The sequence below is a fragment of the Meriones unguiculatus genome, chromosome 3, assembly GCF_030254825.1.
Source record: "Meriones unguiculatus strain TT.TT164.6M chromosome 3, Bangor_MerUng_6.1, whole genome shotgun sequence".
Taxonomy (NCBI): Eukaryota; Metazoa; Chordata; class Mammalia; order Rodentia; family Muridae; genus Meriones; species Meriones unguiculatus.
The window spans coordinates 24,908,600-24,928,776 of record NC_083351.1 but is presented as its reverse complement, the minus strand read 5'-3'; the positions used below and the strand labels follow the sequence as shown (position 1 = coordinate 24,928,776).

Below are 20,177 nucleotides of genomic sequence, written 5' to 3'. Positions count from 1 at the left end.
ACTAATCAAGAAGGAGGACTCTGGCTAAGATGCTCAATCCCCATTCAGAAAGGCAAAGAGGATGGACATCAGAAGAAGGAGAAAACAGGGAAAAAGACAGGAGCATGCCACAGAGGGCCTCTGAAAGGCTCTACCCTGCAGGGTATCAAAGCAGATGCTGAGACTTATGGCCAACCTTTGGACAGAGTGCAGGGAATCTTATGAATGAAGGAGGAAATAATAAGATCTGGAGAGGACAGGAGCTCCACAAGGAGAACAAAAGAACCAAAAAATCTGGGCACTGAGACTGATATTCCAACCAAGGACCATGCATGGAGATAACCTAGAACCCCTGCACAGATGTAGCCCATGGCAGTTCAGTGTCCAAGTGGGTTCCATAGTAATGGGAATAGGGACTGTCTCTGACAGGAACTGATTGGCCTGCTCTTTGATCACCTCCCCCTGAGCGGGGAGCAGCCTTACCAGGCCACTGAGGAAGACAATGCAGCCACTCCTGATGAGACCTGATGGACTAGGATCAGAAGGAAGGGTTGGAAGACCTCCCCTATCAGTGGACTGGGGGAGGGGCATGGGGGGGGAGAAGGGAGAGGGAGGGTGAAATTGGGAGGGAGGAGGGAGGGAGCTACAGGGGGGATACAAAGTAAATAAAGTGTAATTAATAAAAATTAAAATAAAAATTCTTTCCTCTCTTTCTTCTTCCTACTGCTACTGCTATTACTACTATTTGATTTTTTTAAGACAGGGTTTCTTTGTGTAGCCTTGGCAGTCCTAGAACTAGCTCTGTAGACCAGGCTTTGAACTCACAGAGATACGTCTGCCTCTACCTCCCAAGTGCTGACATTAAAGGCGTGCACCACCATGACTAGCTTGAAAAAGTCTTTATCATTTTGTGTGCATGGGTGTTTTGCCTACATGTATATTAGTGTATCATGTGCATGCAGTGCCCATGAAGGTAAAAGAGTGTTAGATTTCCTGCAATTGGAGTTACAAATGGTTCTGAGCTACCATGTGGGTGCTGGGGAACTGAACCCAGGTTGACTGTAAGAGCAGCCAATGCTTTTAACCCCTAACCCATTACTCCAGACCTCTATTCTCTCTCTTTTTTTAAATTATTGTTTTTAGAGACAATTTCTTATATCTCGAGCTGGCCTTGAACTCACTATGTAGCTGAGGATGAATAGGTTTATATGGTGCTGTGGAATTGAACCCTGGACTTTATGCATGCCGGGCAAGCCCTCTACCAACTGAGCCGCAGCCTCAGTTCCCCTTTTTTCTTTTTTTAGTTTATTTATTTTACTTTATAAGTGTTTTTGCCTATAGGTATGTCTGGGTATCATGTGTGTGTCTGGTGACCACAGAGGCCAGAAGAGGGCTTTGGATTCCTCCGGATCCAGCTGGAATTGTGGATGGTTTTGAGCTATCATGAGGGTGTTGGGAACCAAACCTAGAACCTCTGCAAGAGCAGCCTGTGCTCTTAAGTAAGCCCTGAGCAATCTCTCCAGCCCCAAATATTTATTAACATGAATGTTGGAAAACACAAAAGAGCTATATAGTCTCTACTGCTTGGTGGGTGACAGGGTAAAACACTACATGTGTGCTGTGTTCTTGAACTATATAGTATGTGAAAATTACCATTCTTCATGGAGAATACTATACATCTTGATAACATCAATAGGAATTAGTTTTATTAGCCATGTCAGGTTCTTTTTAAAATTTATTTTATTTGTATGTATCTGTATGAAAGTATTCCATATGTATGCAGCTGCTCACAGGAGCTAGAAGAGGGTATTGGATCCCCTAGAGCTGGAGTTTCAGGCATTTATGAACAGTCTATGTGGGTGCTGGGAATTGAATCTGGATACTGTGAAAGAGCAGCCTGTGTTCTTAACCACTGAATCACCTCTCCAGCCTTATGTCAGGTTATTTAAATGTGTGTGTGTGTGTGTGTGTGTGTGTGTGTGTGTGTTTTGATGACCATCTTGTAAGGTGTTATTAGTACTTACTTGGGGAAGCCAAGGCTCAGAAATATAAAACAATTGCCCACTAGTAGGCAATGAGGGCAGAACTGGGATTAAAACATGAAATCATTATAAAGGCTCAATTCTCTTATTTCATACTACTAGTTTCAATATTTCATAGGACATTTTCTTTGGAGAAAGATGTTTAATAATGAATTTTATTGGGGGGCATAGGGTTATATTACATAGTTCATGTTGGCTGGAACTTGCTATGTAGACCAGGATAGCCTCAAACTCAGAGAGATGGACCTACCTCTGCCTCTGAGTGCTGAGATTAAAGGTGTGCACTACCTTGTACTAATGCATAGCTCTATGCAGTGCTAAGTATTGAATCCAGGGCTAGACTCTAACAACTGAACTATAATCTACAGCCTTGGTAATCAAAGCCTCTTAATAAACACTCTAACATATTTATTATGTACAAACCTCCTTTCTTCAAAAACACTTAAAAATGAATACCTATAAATCTAGGCTTATACAGCTATGAACAGAAACTTTTTTACTGACCCACATATTTCTCCCATGAGGTACTGCTATCAGTTAAGTAGGTTTAAGTACAGTTGAATAGACCAAACATATACCCTTTACTAAGCACATAACCAAGAAAACAGTAATCTACTCAACTATGCCTACTCTTCCGCCAACCTCCAACCCCAAGATAGGTTTCTTTCTGTGTAGCCCTGGTTGTCCTGGAACTTGCTTTGTAGACCAGGCTGTCCTTGAACTCACAGAGACCCACTTGCCTCTGCCTCTTGAGTGCTGGGATTACAGGGGTGTGCCACCACATCCAGCTTAATTATGCCTATTCTTAAAAAAACAAAAAACAAAACAAAACCTTGAGCCTAATAAATTAGCAACACACACCATATGGAATCTGTAACCTACTTAAAGAAAAGCAGAAAGCCTGGGTCCTTCCCACAGTTCCAGTTTCTAGGTGAATACTCTAGGGCAGTTACTCTCAACCTTCCTAATGCTGTGGCCCTTTAATACAGTTCCTCATGCTGTGGTGACCATAAGATTATTTTTGTCGCTACTACACAAACTGTAGTTTTACTACTGTTATAAATCATACTGTAAATATTTTTGGAGACAGAGGCTTGCCAAAGTGGATGCAACCCACAGGTTGAGAACTGCTGCTCTAGGACAAAGTATTTTACCTCTCTATTTCCTCAACTATAATAATATTCCATCTTTTTTTTTTTTTTCATTTTTGGGAATTGAACCCATGGCCTGAAGTGTGCATCACACCTAAGCACTCCATTAAGCTATACCTCCAGCCATTTATCAGAATTATTTAGAGTATGAGTAAAAGTAAGCAAATGGATGAGCAGCATTACTACACACTGGGTGTTCATCATCATTCCACTTAAGCCAGGTTTTCTAGGTATAAAAATATACTGATAATTTGGAGTCAAAGGCCTTTAACAACCAGGAGGTTATAATAAAACTTAATTACTGCTCTTATTAGGTGCTATATCACAGTGATTAAGAATACTACAGTAGGGCTGGAGAGATGGCTCAGAGGTTAAGAGCACTGGCTGCTCTACCAGAGGACCTGGGTTCAACTCCCAGCATCTACATGGCAGCTCATAACTGTTTGTAACTAGACATGCATGCAGGCAAAACACCAATGTGCATAAAATAAAATAAATAAACCATAAAAAAGAGAACTGTCTAGTTACATGGCTTGGATTTGAGAGCTACCTCTATCAGTGCTAGCTCCATAACCATCTTGAGGGATTGTTTAAGGTCACAATTTCTTCATTTTCAAGATAGGGATGATTATACATTATATCCAATGTACTGTTATATATAATAGTATCTGGGAGGATTAAACAGCTAAACCAAAAAGTATTTAGGTTAGATATGCCTCTCAGCATGTACACCCTAGCATTCATGAGGTCCTATGTGTGATTTCCAGCAACACAAAAAGGAGGGAAAGAAAGGAAGAAGGGATAGAGATAGGAAAGGAGAGAGGGAAGGAAGGACAGGGAGAAAAGAGAGAAAAGAAGAGAGAGATATTGAAAGCCTGATGGTGGGGAGGGAACTTGGCTTAGAACAACATTACAACAGATATAAAATTACCCTTTCTGTCCTATCAGCACAAAATAATCGTGTATGATGTCTCTTCTGAACTACAATGTAGGTTATTCCAGGTTGATAGTCTTTCTCCAAACTGATACAGGCTTCGCGAATTGCCAGTAGCTCATAATATAATACCTAGAAAAAAATACAACAGAAAGATTGAATATAGCCAGTTGTTTCTTTTACATATTCTAAAGTAAGATAATTATTTAACTTCATGATTTTACTTTTAGTTATATGTATATGTGCAGGTGTGAGTTTATGTACATGAGTACAAGTACCCTGGATGCCAGAAGAGGGCAATCAGATCCCCTGGAGTTACAGGTGGTAGTGAGCCACCTGAAGTGTGTGCTGAGAACGGAACTCCTCTGCAAGAGCTGCAAGCACTCTTAACCGTGCAGCCACCTCTCTAGTCCTGCTGCATGACTTCTGGCCATCACTTATTTCATAGCTCAGTATGCTTCTGCACTTCATTTTAGCTGTGAGTAGAGCAATGAAAGCTCACATCCACAGGAACATTTTAAAAAGGAAAATCTACTTGAAGCATCAGTTTTGATTCTTATGAACTTTTAACTTCAGAATTAGATACCACATCATAAATACAGTATTATGGTCTAGATATATTCCAAGCAACCAACCTGTCTAAATTGTCCTTCTGAAACACCATCCCGATAAAAGATGATACGGGTTGGTTTGAATCGGGTTGACTTATAAAATTGGATGAGCAGTTCCCGGACCATGGACGCCAAGTCTTGGATGATTTCCTGTCGGGGTCTCTGAACTCTTACTGTGGCACAGTATCTGCTTGGATGGGCATCCATACTACCTACAACCTAGGTTGGAAAAAGTGAGGAAAAAATTAATTAAAACCAAACTGTCTTCATTTACATTTGTATTTTATTGTAGCCTTACTGTTTAACATTATTTACTTTGAGAAAAACAAAGATCAGACAATTCCGAGGAAAGAACAGAATAAAAGAGCAGAATAGTGTAAAAAACAATTAGTATTTTTTTCTTTTTCCATTTTTATGTGTGTGGTGTGAATGTGTGCATAGCCATGCAAATTACAATAGTTATAGGAGATTTAAGGACTAAAGTTAACAGATTTAATAGGTATATTATTTAGAACTTGTATCCCAAAACCAAAATGATCGACCTTGGCAATAACTCTCAAACCCAAAGAGCAATAATGAAAGTTGGCTACAAGAAAATTATTAAAGAATTGCAAAGATTAAACACTATCCCCCTAAAAAAACCCGAAATGAATAAGCAAACAAAAACAAATCAGAGGCTGGAGAGATGGCTGAGCAATTAAGAGGACTGGTTGCTCTTGCAGAGGACCCTGGTTCAATTCCAAGCACCGACATGGTGGTTCACAACTGTCTGTAACTCCAATTTCAAGGGATCCAGTGACCTCTGGCCTCCATGGGAACTTTACACATGTGTTGTATTGCAGACAAAATCTCATATACATAAAATAAAAATAAAATCTTAAAAGGGAAAAACTAACTCATTCAATCAATAAATGAGTTAATAAAGTGAACAGACGGTTCTAAAGAAACACAGGGCCAGAGAGAGAGCTCAGCAGGTAAAGGCACCTGTCAGCCTAAGCTTGGGACCCACACGGTGGAAGGAGAATCAACTCCTGCAAGTTGTCCTCTATCTCCACGTGTGCCACAGCACTAGTCTGCACCTCTTGCCACAAATACTGGTACACATGTATAATGATGCCGCAATGGAACCCAAGAAATTAATAAAGAAGAAATTATCAGATCTTGAAATTCGCAAACCAAATGTTGATGTTAGCATGGAGGAACTCACAGCAGCAATGGAAGGCTTCTTTCCATCACCAGCAGGTGGGTGAGTGACGTCTGCGCCCAGGAAGATCACTGGTTGCTGGAACACAGAAGGTCTTAAACACATTTTTTTAAAGAGTTAGACAGTTCATTTGTTTCATTTGTTTTACATGATTGCAATATAATTGCAAGCCACTGACAGTACAGCAGAAGCCCTATACAGCCAACAGGCAGCTTCACAGACCTGAACTGCTAACTAATTTTTTTTTGAAGACAGGGTCGCTCTACATTGTTGGTCTGGTGCTATCTATTCTAATGTTAATTGCTTCCCTCCTAGAGGTCTGCTAGCTCTTTTTTACAAGCAGAAAGACTCACATACCCCCAAAACACTGTAAACCTTGCCTATCTGTTTGGCCAATAAAATACTAGGGCAAGGTGGATGGGGTAGGTATGGCCAAGGTTCCAGGGCTTTCGGGGACAGGAGAGGATCATGGGAAGAAGGAGAAGGTGGAGGAAAAAGGAAAAAGCAGAGTTGCTTTGAAATAGAAAGAGAACCATATAGGCTGGGAGGAAGAACTCCAAGAATGGCGTGGAAAGGAATTGCCCAGATGAAAATATAAGCAAGTATTTTGGGATTATGGAATTAAAGTAGTCAAGATAGTAATGATTAAAGTAGACGACAATGGGATGAGGGCTGGGAAATAATGAGATAGTGTAGGTGAAATTATCTGCCTAGCCCAAAGTGAAATAAGGCAAGTCTAAAATCTAACATGTGTCTATGTCTTTATTGATTGTGATATCAGGTTAGATAATACAACTGTAATAATTATAGGCTAATAATAAACATTATTAGCATGTACTTTTAAAATTACCACAATACTACATAGCCTTGGCTATCCTAGGACTCACTACATAGACCAGTTTGGCCTTGGACTCACAGAGATTCCCCCTGCCTCTTCCTTCCAAGTTCTTGGATTTAAAGGCATGTGCCATCCTGCCCAGTCATGACTAACTTATTCATGAATTTCTGGAAAACGCAGTAAAAGCTGTTACATCTCTCTGACATCTTGTGAGAACTTTCATGTTTTAAACAGTGGTACTGTGGTTGCAAAAGCAACTGATGCTAATATTCTCTGTAATAAAAGAAAAGTGGTAAGTTTCCTTACAGTATCCCATTGATTATTATGCATTTAAACAACCTACTTACATTTTTAAGTCTATGGGTCTTACAGACAAAAAGAATCAGCAAGCCTTTGACTTTTAGTTTTAGGCAGGAATTATAGGAGTCTACTGTTCCCTGGCCCAAAGAATAAAATTTGAGTATGTATTTAATAGTCATAAAGTCCTAGCATTTCCTTTTATTTTAAAACTCCATACTTTAAAGTTGAAAGGACTGGGGCTAACAGATGGCTCAGCAGCTGTTCACCCAGAGGCCTGGAGTTTAATGCTTAGCACACGCATGGTGGCTCACAACTCTTCGGCAGCTCCAGTGCTGGGGGATCCAATATGCTCTTCTGGCCTCCACAGGCACTGTACGCTCATGTGCAGAGATATGTATAAAATAAAGGTGACAATATTAAAAAAATATTAACTGTTTCTTAGTTCTCAATGTGTTGGTTAAATTCTCTACCTCATTTATAAATCTCATCTCCTGTTTGCAAGACAGGGTCTCACTATATAGCCCTGGCTGGCCTGGAACTCACTATGTAGACCAGGCTAGTCACAGAGATCTACCTGCCTTTGCCTCCCAAATGCTGGCACAAAAGGAGTATGTTTAACCTTTGAGTTATGTCTCCAGTTCCAATAATCTTTTAATTTTGTTATAATTAGTTCATGGCAAGAATCACTAAGGTTGTCTCTAATATCTTTTAGTAGTTATTTAAGCCTATGTAGAAAAACAAAGAATGGAAAAAAAATAACTTACCTTTGATGAGGCACAAGAATATTATTGATTCCTCCAAGTTTAACATTGATCTTTAGGCACAAGTTTGAAAGAGTTTGAGGAGATGTTTTTATTACATTCTTGACTTGCACACACTGTGTGGCCATACCCAAAAGTGTATCTCCTACACGTTTCACCTCCGCTATGGAATAAATGCAAATGACCCAGTCAGAAAAGACATGAAAATTCACTGACAGTAAAGCTATGAAGGATCCCCTGAAGTATATCATCGTATTATGTATTATTATTATTAGGCAGTTGAAATTATACTAATACTAAAACAATGCTATTAAGAATGCATGGAAATTTTAAGCATTAACTTAGAAATTTTCTATTGGTTTATTCTGCATATGAGAAATATACTTAAAATTTAAGCTTTTGGCCAGGCATAGTGGTACACACCTTTAATCCCAGCATTCAGAGGCAGAGGCAGGTGGAACTCTGAGTTTGAGGCCAGCCTGGTCTACAAAATGAGTTCCAGGATATCCAGGGATAAACAGAGAAACCCTGTTTTTTTTTTTTTTTTTAAAAAAAAAAAAGACAGAAAAGAAAAGAAAAAGAAAGAAAGAAATTTAAAAATTTTACTTTGTTTTTATTTCATTATCTGTGTGTGCATCTATGGACATGCATATATAATGTGTGTGTTGTACTCATGTGTAGAGGTCAGAGGACAACTCTGTTGGTTGGTTCTCTTCCAAGTTTACATGAGTTCCAGGGATCAAACTCAGGCTGTCAGACCTGCATGGCAAATGCCTTTACTTGCTGAGCTTCCCTAACAGCACCCCCCACCCCAAAAGTATATTTTTAGAGCTGAAGAAAAAGCCTCTATCAAATTTAAAGGATTATTTGGTTGAAGACAATTAAGGTGCAGAAGAAGCAGTGGGTCCAGGAAAGGCTGAAATTCATTGTATTAAGTTATGAAAGAATAAATTGAATTATTAAAAAAGACAGAGAAACTCTGTAGCTAAGAACTAGTACTGTTCTTGCAGATAATCTGAGTTTGGGTTCATTCACCTCAGGTGGCTCACACACCTGTAACTCCAGCTCCAAGAAACTGTACACCTCTAGACCCCATGAACACCATACTTATGTGCAGCTACTCACACAGACACATACACATACACATGATTTAAAATAAAGAACTTTTTAAATTAAGAAAAATTATGTATAGGTTTGCATGTCTGTGCCCCACACGTGTGTCTGGTGCTTGAGGAGATCAGAAGAGGTCATCGTACTCAGTAGAGATGGAGTTACGGATGGTGTGGGTCATAAGTGGATGCTGGGAGTTGAACCCAGGTCCTCTGGAAGAGAAGCCAGTGCTCTTAACTTTTGAGCCTTTTCTCCAACCCACTTTCTTCTTTTTCAAGGAAGGCAGATTTACAAAGATAGATGATCTTTTTATCCTTCTCTATTTCTCTAACCTGGATAGGATGTACAGTTTCCTTTACAATCAGTATCAGCTTAGAGGTGGCACCGGTGGGGGCTAGAGAAGGCTTCCTCTAATACTGTTTTCCATACAGTAACTTCCAGCGTCCTAATTTTTGTGGCTGTTATTTGTCAAAATCTACTGTCCTTTGTGTTGGTATAATGTTCTTATGGAATGTATACAATTTACCTTTGTTCATTCAAATGCTGATTTCTCTACCCCACTATCTGGTTTTAATCTGGACATTGCATTGTGATGCTTATTTTAAGCTTGTCTCAAGTTTGTGTAAACATGCCATCATTTGTTCTCTGTAATTGTCAATTAAACAACCAGCCAGTGCTGTGCAATGGAGAGAATAGGGTGGGACATCTTGGTCGGGAGGGGAGGAGAAGAAAGTGAGTTGAAGAAAGAGAGGAGAGCAGAGTTCGACAGAGGACTTCGAACCACGTGGACTTTGAAAGGACCTGAGATATCACTAAAAGCAAGTATAATGGGTGAAATCTGAATGGGAGGAAAGTATGTGGACTTGGAGGTTTAGGATGGAGTAACTATTGCCCAGCATTGTGCTCTAGGTTAACTAAATACATCCTAGTCTCTGTGTGGTGATTTGGGTAGACAGCTGGTTTAGGAGTAACTGCTGCTTAACTAAAAGATAAATCAATAATAAGTATTAATAACCCACAACACCTTTGATTTACTATAATCTAGACTCTGAAATCATTGCTTTGAACCACCTTTCTCCTGTGTGACAGGTACTGCACACACTAATAAATTGATTGTTCTGTTAACCTGCCTTTTGTTTCGCAGTCTCTCATAACTATGAACGTAAAGAGGCTGAGAAAAACTATTTTCCTTTTTTTATCATAAAAGCTGTTTAACCACAAACAGAAAAAGCTATAGAAAATAACATACATCATTCCTTACTATCATTTTGTGTTCTTTTCCTATAATTTCCTTTCTTATAATCACAGTGTTCTTGTGGCTTTCAATCCTATTTTCCAACATTTAGTTTGAAGCTGAAGCATTACAGCATAAGAAAAAGGGCTCCCTTTCCTTTCCTCCTCCATAATGGGAATCTAAGTCTAAATTGTACCATAGACTGTGTGTGTGTGTGTGTGCGTGTGCGTGTGTGTGTGTGTGAGCTAGCTGGCTAGTGAGCTCTAGGGCTCAGTCTGTTTCTTCCTTCCATTTCACCATTGTTGGATTATAAGCATGGACCATCATGCCTGGCTTTTTACATGGATTCTGGGAATCCAAACTCATGCTTTATTGACTGACCCATCTCCCCAGTTTCTATGTAACTTTTTATATTTAAAAGTACATGGAAAATATTTTAAAATTAAAACCAAGAACATATTATACATCTATTCTGCAACTTGTCATTTTCACTTAATACAGTATGGTCATCAGCCTCAACTTACAGGTTATTTTTATTATTCATAATAACAGCAGTTGCTGTTCTCAAATGCCATAATGTATATGCTGATATATTTGTAGGTGGTGTCTTGATCAGTGTTCATAAAGAGACACCATGACCACAGCAACTCTATAAAGAGAAAAGCATTTAATTGGGGCTTGCTTATAGTTTCTACATCCAGATCCAAGTAGGCAGTAGAAAGAGAAAGACACTGGGCCTGGCTTGAGCTTTTGAAACCTCAAAGCTCACTCCCAGTGACACACTTCCTCCAATGAGGCCACACCTCCTAATTCTTCTCAAGTAGTACCATTCCCTGATGATTAAGAATTCAAATAGATGAGCCTACGGGTGGAGGAAGTATTCTTATTCAAACCACAAAATTCCACTCCCTGGTACCCGTAGGCTTATAGACATATCATAATTTTTAAAATGCATTCATTCCAACTTCAAAAGTCCCCATAGTCTATACCAGTCTTAACACTATTTAAAAGTCCAAAGTTCAAAGTCTCTTCTGAAACTCATGGCAATCTCTTAACTGTAGTCACATGTAAAATCAAAATCAAAAGCAGATCACATACTTCCAATATACAACGGCACAGAATATACATTACCATTCCAAAATGGAGGAAAAGAAGCATAGTGAGGAAATACTGAGTCAAAGCAAGACTAAAAACAGCTGGGCAAACTCCAAACTCTGTATCTCCATGTCTGATGTTAAAGTGCTCTTCAGATCTCCAAGTCCTTTCAACTTTGTTGACTACAGTATACTCCTCTCTCTTGGGCTGGTTCCACTCTCTGTTAGTATCTCTCCTTTTCAGGTAACCTATGACTGCCATTTCTATTATCTTGGGGTCGCCAACACAATCCAGGCTTCACCTTCACAGCTTAATGAAATGACTTCTCTGAGCCTCCATGCAGGGACACCTCTGACACATGCCTGGCTTCAGCAGCTTTTCTTAGCTGCACATAGGAAATTTCATAGCCCCTTTCTTGTATCCTTGACTCTAAAGTCAGAACCATGTTGTTTAAGCTGTCAAGTTTTGCTGCTTGCTTAGGCTGAACTTGGCCCCCACATTCAAATACATTTTCATCATCTTTTCTGGTTTTGGTGGCTTTCTTTGCTGTTTAATATTTCCTTTAATTCCTTTCCACAAGTTAAAGGCTTAGCTAGGTGGGGTCTTGCCCTGAGGTCACCATTCCCTTTATTGATTGATTGAGACAGGTTTTCTCTGTGTAATCCTGGCTTGTCCTGGAACTCACTCTGTAGACCAGACTAGCCTCAAATTCAGAGATCCAGCTGGCTCTGCCTCCCAAGTGCTGGCATTAAAGGCATGCACAACCATGGCTGGCTGCAAGTCTTTGTTATTTCAAACAATGCTATGAATTAACCTTTATTTTTTTGTTTCATCTTCAGAGTACATCTCTATAAGTAAAGTCCAGGATTCAGAAGGAGATTGTGGTGTGTGTGTGGTATCTTTATAGATACTGACAACCTGTATTCCCAAAAGGTTCATTTGTTCAACAACAAAAAAATTCAAAAAGCAGTGTATTTATTAATTTGGGGGGTGTGTGTGCATGTGACTGCCACATGCAGATGTGGCAGTCAGAGGACAACTTGCAGGAGCCAGTTTTTACTTCCACCACGTGAGTTCCTAAGATCAAACTCAGGCCATTAGGCTTGGTGGTAATACCTTTACCCACTGAGCCATCTTGCCATCCCTCAACAAAAATTTAAATGAACAGCTAATGCCTAATGCTAGCATTATGAAAAGCACAGTAAGCTGGGTGCAGCAGCACATGCCTGTAATCCCAGCACCCGGGGAGACAGAGGCAGGCGGATCTCTGTGAGTTCAAAGCTAGCCTGATCTACAAAGTGAGTCCAGGACAGCCAAGGCTACACAATGAAACCTGGTCTCAAAAAAAAAAAAAAAAAAAAAAAGCAAGCAACCAAGCACGATATATGAGTCAACAGACATTGTTCCTGTCTGCATACTGTCTACTTAATAAAACTTATTGAATAATACAAATGTGAAAGCAACATTAAAGAGAGCTATAAGGTTCTATATAAGACAATAAGAAAGAATTTAATTTTTAATTTTTGTCAGGGAGGTCAGATAAAACTTTTGTTAAAATCCAAAGTAAATAATTTGCATTATGGAAAGTAGAGTGTGAAAAGCAACACAAGTAGATGGAAGTACTCGCTTTGGCAGCACATACACTAAAGAATAAATAAATGAATAAATTAATTGGAACAAGTAGGAGGAAGAAAACGAAGGGTCCCTGTGGGATCTGAAAAAGGAAATTACAATGAAAGCAACACTAGAAAAGTGTTTCAAACTGGGGTAGAGAGGTCATATTGAAGCAGAACTTAGGACTTCTGCTGCTTTTGGCCATGTGCTTTTGGTCACAGACATCTGAATTATTCAACAACCAGAAAGCTACATTCTGCCCAGAGGCTCTAGATGCATATAACAAAAATCATCAAACTTGTACTAGTGACATTTCCATTCTGTCTACTTAATAAAACTTATTGAATAATACAAATGTGAAAGCAACATTAAAGAGAGTTATAAGGTTCTACTTAAGACAATTCTTTCCTATTGATTTAGAAGTAAGCAAGATATCTTTCAATATGCAAATAAACAGTAGTATATTCATATGAGAAAATATTAATTCAAGAAATAAATGAACCTCTCAGTTCCCTAAGAAAAAGTGGAGAGACTTTAAATGTATGCTGCTAAGTGCAAGAAGCCTGTTAGAAAGACCACATAGCCAGGCCAGTTGTTGTGGTGGCTCAGGCTTTTAATCCCAGCACTCGGGAGGCAGAGGCAGGCAGATCTCTGAATTTGAGGCCAGCATGGTCTACACAGAGAGTTCCAGGACAGCCAGGGCTACAAAGGGGAAACCTTGTCTCAAAAAGACAAAACAAAACAAAAACAAAAAAAAGAAAGATTACATATAAAATAATTTCACTTTTGATTATCTAGAAAAAGCAAAAGTACAGTGATAGTAAATAAATCAGTGACTTATTGATTGAAGGGAGAGGGAGGATGAACAGAGGAATCTGAGAACAGTGGAACTATTCTGAATGGTGCTGTAATAAGAGATACATATTTGCCAGGTCTATGCTGTTTAACACGAACCTGAGCTTTATTTTAAACTGTGGGAAATGTATTAATAATACAAACAATTAATTTTGTTAACAGTATGGATGTTGTTGGTTCAGTAAATGGAGCACAGTAAGGAGAAAAGTTAGTCTTTGAGTAGAAAAACTATGCAAAGGGCAGATGGCATAGGGGGACTCCCTTGACTGGCTGCTTAGTTATTCTGCAAATCTAAAGCTGTTCTAAGAAAATGAATTTATTGATTTAATTTGTGCATGTGTTTACATGTTCATGTGTGCACAGGTGTATGTGTACATGCGTGAGAAGGCTACAGCTCAACCTTGAGTGTCATTCCTCAAGGAGCTGTTTACTTTGTTTTTAGTGGAAGCAGTGAATCGATGAACGTAATGCAGGCAAAAACCAAACCAAAACAAAACAACCAAAAAACCCCAAAACAACAACCAACCAGTTTGGAGGCTATGAAAATACTTTGCTTCCCACTAAAGTATGTAAAAGTGCATATTTATTCAAATTTTTATCAAGAATAGGTATTATCATTGCTTATGAAAATTAACTTACTCTAGTTAAAATTCCCTTAATGATTAGCAATACTGAGTAGGTTTTCTTTCAGTACTGAAGACTGAACCCAGGGTCATATGCATGCTAGACTAGTTAGTGTTTTACCACTGAGCTATATCCAGAAGATAAATTAATTTCTTTGAATAGGTACTTTAAATTTGAAATACGGAACCGTAGACTAAGAACACATGTTTAGGAGTTGGTGATATGTCTCAGTTAGCAAACTGCTTGCCAAGCATTCATGAGGCTGTGGCTTTGATCCCCAGCATCACATAAATCCGTGAGTATGATGGTGTGCCCCTCCTCTAATCCCAGCACTCAGGAGGTGAAAGCAGTATGATCAGAAGCTGCAGGTCAGCTTCATCTACATGGGGAGTTCAAGGCCAGCCTGGGTTAGACACCTTGTCTTTTAAAAAGCTCATATGTTAATTAATTAAAACAAAATTAAAGACTAGAAAAAATTTCCTTTGTTGAACCAATATGCTCAATTTTTTTCCTGTTTGCTGTGTTCTGTTGATTTTAATTTTACTATATTAGTGATACACAAAAGCTTTATTTTTATGTGGTCAAATATAACAATTTTTCTTTGTTATTTCTTCTACCTTTCTTTTTTTTCCTTTTGTAATGGTAGGAACACTTGCCAAACACTTGCCTACCGAGCTCTAGGACCTTTCTGTTGTTTCTTTTTCTTTCTATTTTTAAAATTCATTTTTATTTTATATCTGTGAGTTGTTTTGGCAACAGGGATATGTTTATATCACGTGTGCCTAAAGCTCATGAAGACCAGAAGAGGGCATTGGATCCCCTGGAGCTGGAATAGAGACAATTGTTAGCTCCCATGTGGGTGCTAGGAATTGAAACTGGTTCCTCTTGGTCTCTCTCTGGGGTATGTGTGGGTGTTCATACATACATGCATGTGTGTGCATATGTGCATCTGAATGTAGAAGTCAGAAGTTGATACGCGTTGTCTTCTCCAATCACTCCTCACTTCGTTTTATGAGACAGGGTTGCTCACCAAATGTGAAGCTCACCATGAGCTAGACTGGCTGGCCAGCAGTCTGGATCTCCCAATACTGTAGCACTGACTTTTTTTAATATGAGTTCTTGGGGATCAAAATCAGGTCCTCACACTTGTATAGCAAGCACTTTACACTAATTGAGCTATTTCCCTAGCCTCACTTCTCTCATGTCTAAGATCAAATTATTTTACTACATTCAATCATTTGCAAGTTATGATTTCCTCAGTTTTTCCATGAATCAAATGATACTTATTTTATTAATCTCACAAAATTTAATTTGTATACCATCATAGAGGGCTAGGTACTACAGTGTCTCAGTTCCACGGGTAAAGAAAGTGAGGCTTACTACATTAGGTAATTGAGCCACCTACACAGGCAGTAAAACCTGAAATACCTGAACACTGAGCAACACAGTCTACCTCCAGAATCTGTGCTTTAAACCTACGACTTCCTCCTGCTACTCAAGCTATCCCAATGCCATTTTGTTAAACAATTCCTTCCTTTACACTCTTTTAGATATAGAATTAATTTCTCAGAGTCTCCTTTAAACAAACAAACAAACAACAGCATAAACACCGGCATGCTAGAAGAGGGAACTGATGGTTGTGAGCCACCATGTGGTTGCTGAGAATTAAACTCAGGACCTCTGGAAGAGCAGCCAGTGCCTTAACCTCTGAGCCATCTTTCCAGCCCCAGAGTTGTCTCCTCCTCCTCCTCCTCCTTAACATTTAGCTTGTAGGCTTTTCTTTAAAGTAATAATATGTGGGTTTGTCTTTGTCGTTGTTGTTTTGGGTTTTTGAGACAGGATTTCTCTGTGTAGTACTGGCTGTCCTGAAACTCACTCTATAGACCAGTCTGGCCTCAAACTCAGAAATTTGCCTGCCGTTGCCTCCTGGGATTAAAGTCATGTGCCACCACCAGCTAATATGTGGTTTTAAATAACATCGTATAAATGTGGTGTAGCCCTAACACACACCTTTACTTCAAGAGCTTTTTGTAAACAGGATTAAATAAAGTTAGCCCTAGGTCAAGAGTTTGAGCAAGCAACCTGATTGACAGGAAGTGAACAAGGGAAAAAAAACATACAGAGTGAGAGGAAGTCTGGAGAAAGGATAGAGAGAAGCGCAGGAAGTAGAAAGGAGGGACTTTGAGTTAAATGATATTTAAAGACAGTGTGGAGAGGGAGGAAGGGCTTTTTCCTTCTGGGACAAGAGCTGAGTATGAAGGTCAGCTGGGTGCTTTCTCTGCCTCTCTGAGCTCATAGGCTTTCACCCTTGCATGTGGCTCCTGAGTCTTTATTAGTAAAATCAAACGATTGGGATTTACTTCTTTAAAACAACATATGTATTTAGTATTTGTAAGTTTTAGGTTATCTAATTATAAAGATAATGTTAAACACGAGAAGAATAAAATGTGGCATTTTTGTCGTCACCGCAGGGCTGGAGAGCAAACCCAGGTCTGTGTATATTAGGCTATTGCTCTGGCAATGAGCTAAACTCTCACCCCGAAAACACAGTTTTAAACCATCCTCACCATACACTGGTGTCTTCCCCGGCAGGATGACGATAATGAGCTGCAGTCCCGAGTAGGTGTTCTTAAGATGTCGGAACATGGGCTCCACACTGTCTGCCCCCTGTGCATATTTGCAGAAACATGGCTGGCCTTGAATGGGCATCCCTGCATCCTTGGAAATCTTCCGCAGCTGGTCCGTGAAACCTCTAAAGAAGGTAAAACCAGTAAATAGAAAACCTTTGTCTAGACAAAATGTACAAAGGATTTTATCTTGTGTGTGTGTAGTACTAAGGATTAAACCCACGTCTGTGTATGTTTAGCAAGTACTCTACACTGAGCTATATATCTCTAGCTCCAAGCTACCAAACAGTAACGAAGAATTGAAGAACAAAATGGAAGCTGGACATGGTGGCACCCACCTTTAATCCAAGCCCTCGGGAGGCAGAGGCAGGCAGACTTCTGATTTTGAGGTCAGCCTGGTTTACAAAGTAAGCTCCAGGACAGCTAAGGCTACACAGAGAAAGCCTATCTGGAAAAAAGAAAGAAAGAGAGTAATGGAAATGAAGCAAAGATTTTTGTGCTTACTCCATATAGAAAAGCTCACCAAATTACTCATGTTGAAGGCAACGGAGGGTACCGGTAACCTAGAGCAATCTCCCTTTCTCCTTTGGGGGTATGTTCAAAGATTCCCCAGTGGGGCTGTGGAAATGGCTTAGTTTGTAAAAGATTTGCAGTGTATATCTATATTGTCAGCACTGAGGAGGTGGAAACTGGAGGATCCCTGGGGCTTGCTGGCCAACCAATTTAATTAAATCAATGAATTTCAGATTCAGTAAGATACCATGTCTCAAAAAAAAAAAAAAAAAAAGAAGAAGGTAGAAGGTGATTGAGGAAGACTCCTAAAATCAACTTCTGGCTTCAACATATATGTACATGTCTGCACACAAACATATACACATACATACATATTCACACATACAAGATCCCCGATGGATGTTTAAATTGTAGGTGGTACTAGATCCTATAATTTAATGTCTTTTGATCTTAACCAATGGCTATAATTTTTGAAGTCTCAGGTATAACAAATAAATTTACATAATTTTTCTTTATAATTCCTTTTTTTTTCTTTCTCTTTGTTTTTCATTTCATTTTTTAAAAAAATTTTTTTGAGACAAGATTTCTCTGTAGCCCTGGCTATCTTGTAACTTACTCTGTAGACCAGGGTGGCCTTGAACTCAGAGATCTGCCTGCCTCTGCCTCCCAGTGCTGGGATTATGCCTCCCAGTGCTGGGATTAAAGGTATGTACCACAACACCAGGCTTTATAATTTCAGAATAAAATATTCATTCTTAATATACATATTTGGAACTTCAGCACGAAACATTTTCTTTCCTTATCAAGTTGACAACCTTTGCCTTTTCACTCACTTTTCAGTGAGTTCAAGGCCAATGAGAGACTTGGGTCAAAAAGGAAGTGGATAATGCCTGATAACTGACATCTTAGGCTGATGTCAGTCTGGTCTCTACATGAACACAAATTATCCTCTTATGTAACCGGAACAATAGGTGATCCCAACTGGATGGGAGAAATAGTTTTGAAGGTTCACTGGTTAATAAATTCCATATAGTGGCAACATTTGTTAGACTCTGAGATGAATAATTTAAAATTGGAATGCAGTTCTGGGGTACAGTTCAGTGATACAGCCTATTGGAGGTACAAGGTCCCAGGTTTACCCCTACTGAACCAAAAAATAAAAATTAAAAAAAAAATTAAATCCCAAACACAAAAGGTCCCCAAACCAAACCAATGGAACACCTTACTTCAGTATTTCTTCTCTGCACTGCCTCTGTGTGGCAAAACAAGCTATAGCCCACATTTTTATTTCAACTCCCGTGTGGAACTGTTTTCCTCGCATGTCCCACACTCCATGGCTTGGGGTTGCTACGGTCCGGTTCTGTAAGAGAAATAACATGGCAGAAAAACAAAAAGTTTCACAGACAATGCATTTCAAGTGAGCTCAAGCAAGCATTTCAAAATTTTCAATTTATACATCCTTAGTCCTCTCTGTGGAGTTGACTGTTCTAAATCACTATTATTTATACTGCTAAAACCAAAAAGTACACTAAGAGGCCAGCAAGAGGGTTCAGCAGGCAAGAGCACTTGCCCCCAAGTCTGATGGCCTGAGTTTGACACCCTACCCCACACAAGAAGTCCTACGGTGGAAGGAGAGAACCCAACTCCCTCAAGTTACCCCTTGCACTGAGGCACACATGTGTCCCCTCAATGAATAAACATGTAAGTGTAAAAAATTATGCTAAACTCAACCAAAGAAATTCACCTTGAAACAAACAAAACACTCAATGTACTGTTGAAACAATGAAATCATGAGTTCAAGACTTAGCATTTTCTCCACCCTTAGCAAGTTATGCATGCATGAGCAGAACATTACTGATAGGCTTTACCCGTCCTCCATACTGGAGCGTTGGTGCCGGAAGTACACGTCCAGTTACGTGGGCCATTTCATCCCGCACTTTAAACTGAAACTCCTGGACAAATGGATCTGTTTCATAATTTGCACTTCTTACCTAACAACAGAAAAGATCTGTCAGTATTCTCAGACTTTCCCTGAACCTCTTACTGTGCTTGCTAGAACTGCCTCTTTTTCTTTCATTATGCCAACCACATGCTGTGTAAAAGTATAATCAACCGTGTCCTGACTCTAAGGCATAGCACGTTATCCTGAAGACTGTGAGTCAAGGACTGTAGGAAGTCTATGGATACCTTGGTAATTTACTTAAAACTTAAATGTAGATGTTAGGTTGAATTATATACTTCAACATCTGTGACCCATGAAAATGATGATTTTAAATAATTAAGCAATTTCAGGAGAGAGAAATATTTATCTAAAATGGAATATGAACTGCTGATTGGACAGGCATAGCTTAATTAGTAAAAATAAAAACAAAAAAACTCTGAATATAAAAAGATCTAGGAATACTAAAATTTGTTTTATATAAAGTCTGACAGTAAATAGTAAAAACAGTTTTTCTAGCTAGCTGCTTTATAACTTTTTTAATTTATATAAATTTACTTCAATATTTTCAGATATATGAATGCATATATATTTATTAGAAATAATAAAATTAGATAAAAAGCTAGCATCAGTTATAGATTATAAATTTTACATAACATATCCATACATAGAGTCAAAGAAAGAATACAAGGCTGTTCAGTGTTATATCTTAAGGTATACTATTAGCTGTTTTTTAAAACATACTT

At 39.0% G+C, this 20,177-nt stretch overlaps 1 protein-coding gene across 3 annotated transcripts in view; it reads right to left on the bottom strand.

Annotated features, from left to right (window-relative positions):
- Positions 1-20,177, bottom strand: part of Ago3 (argonaute RISC catalytic component 3) — a 99,401-nt gene that overhangs the window by 17,131 nt on the left and 62,093 nt on the right. For all 3 annotated transcript variants that reach the window (XM_060379549.1, XM_060379550.1, XM_060379551.1), the window contains 7 exons: positions 19,361-19,483; positions 18,719-18,852; positions 16,920-17,104; positions 7,824-7,983; positions 5,925-6,015; positions 4,742-4,936; positions 4,104-4,238 (listed from right to left, as the gene is read on the bottom strand). In XM_060379549.1, the coding sequence (XP_060235532.1) occupies positions 4,104-4,238; positions 4,742-4,936; positions 5,925-6,015; positions 7,824-7,983; positions 16,920-17,104; positions 18,719-18,852; positions 19,361-19,483 (1,023 nt within the window). The remainder of the gene's footprint in view (positions 1-4,103; positions 4,239-4,741; positions 4,937-5,924; positions 6,016-7,823; positions 7,984-16,919; positions 17,105-18,718; positions 18,853-19,360; positions 19,484-20,177) is intronic.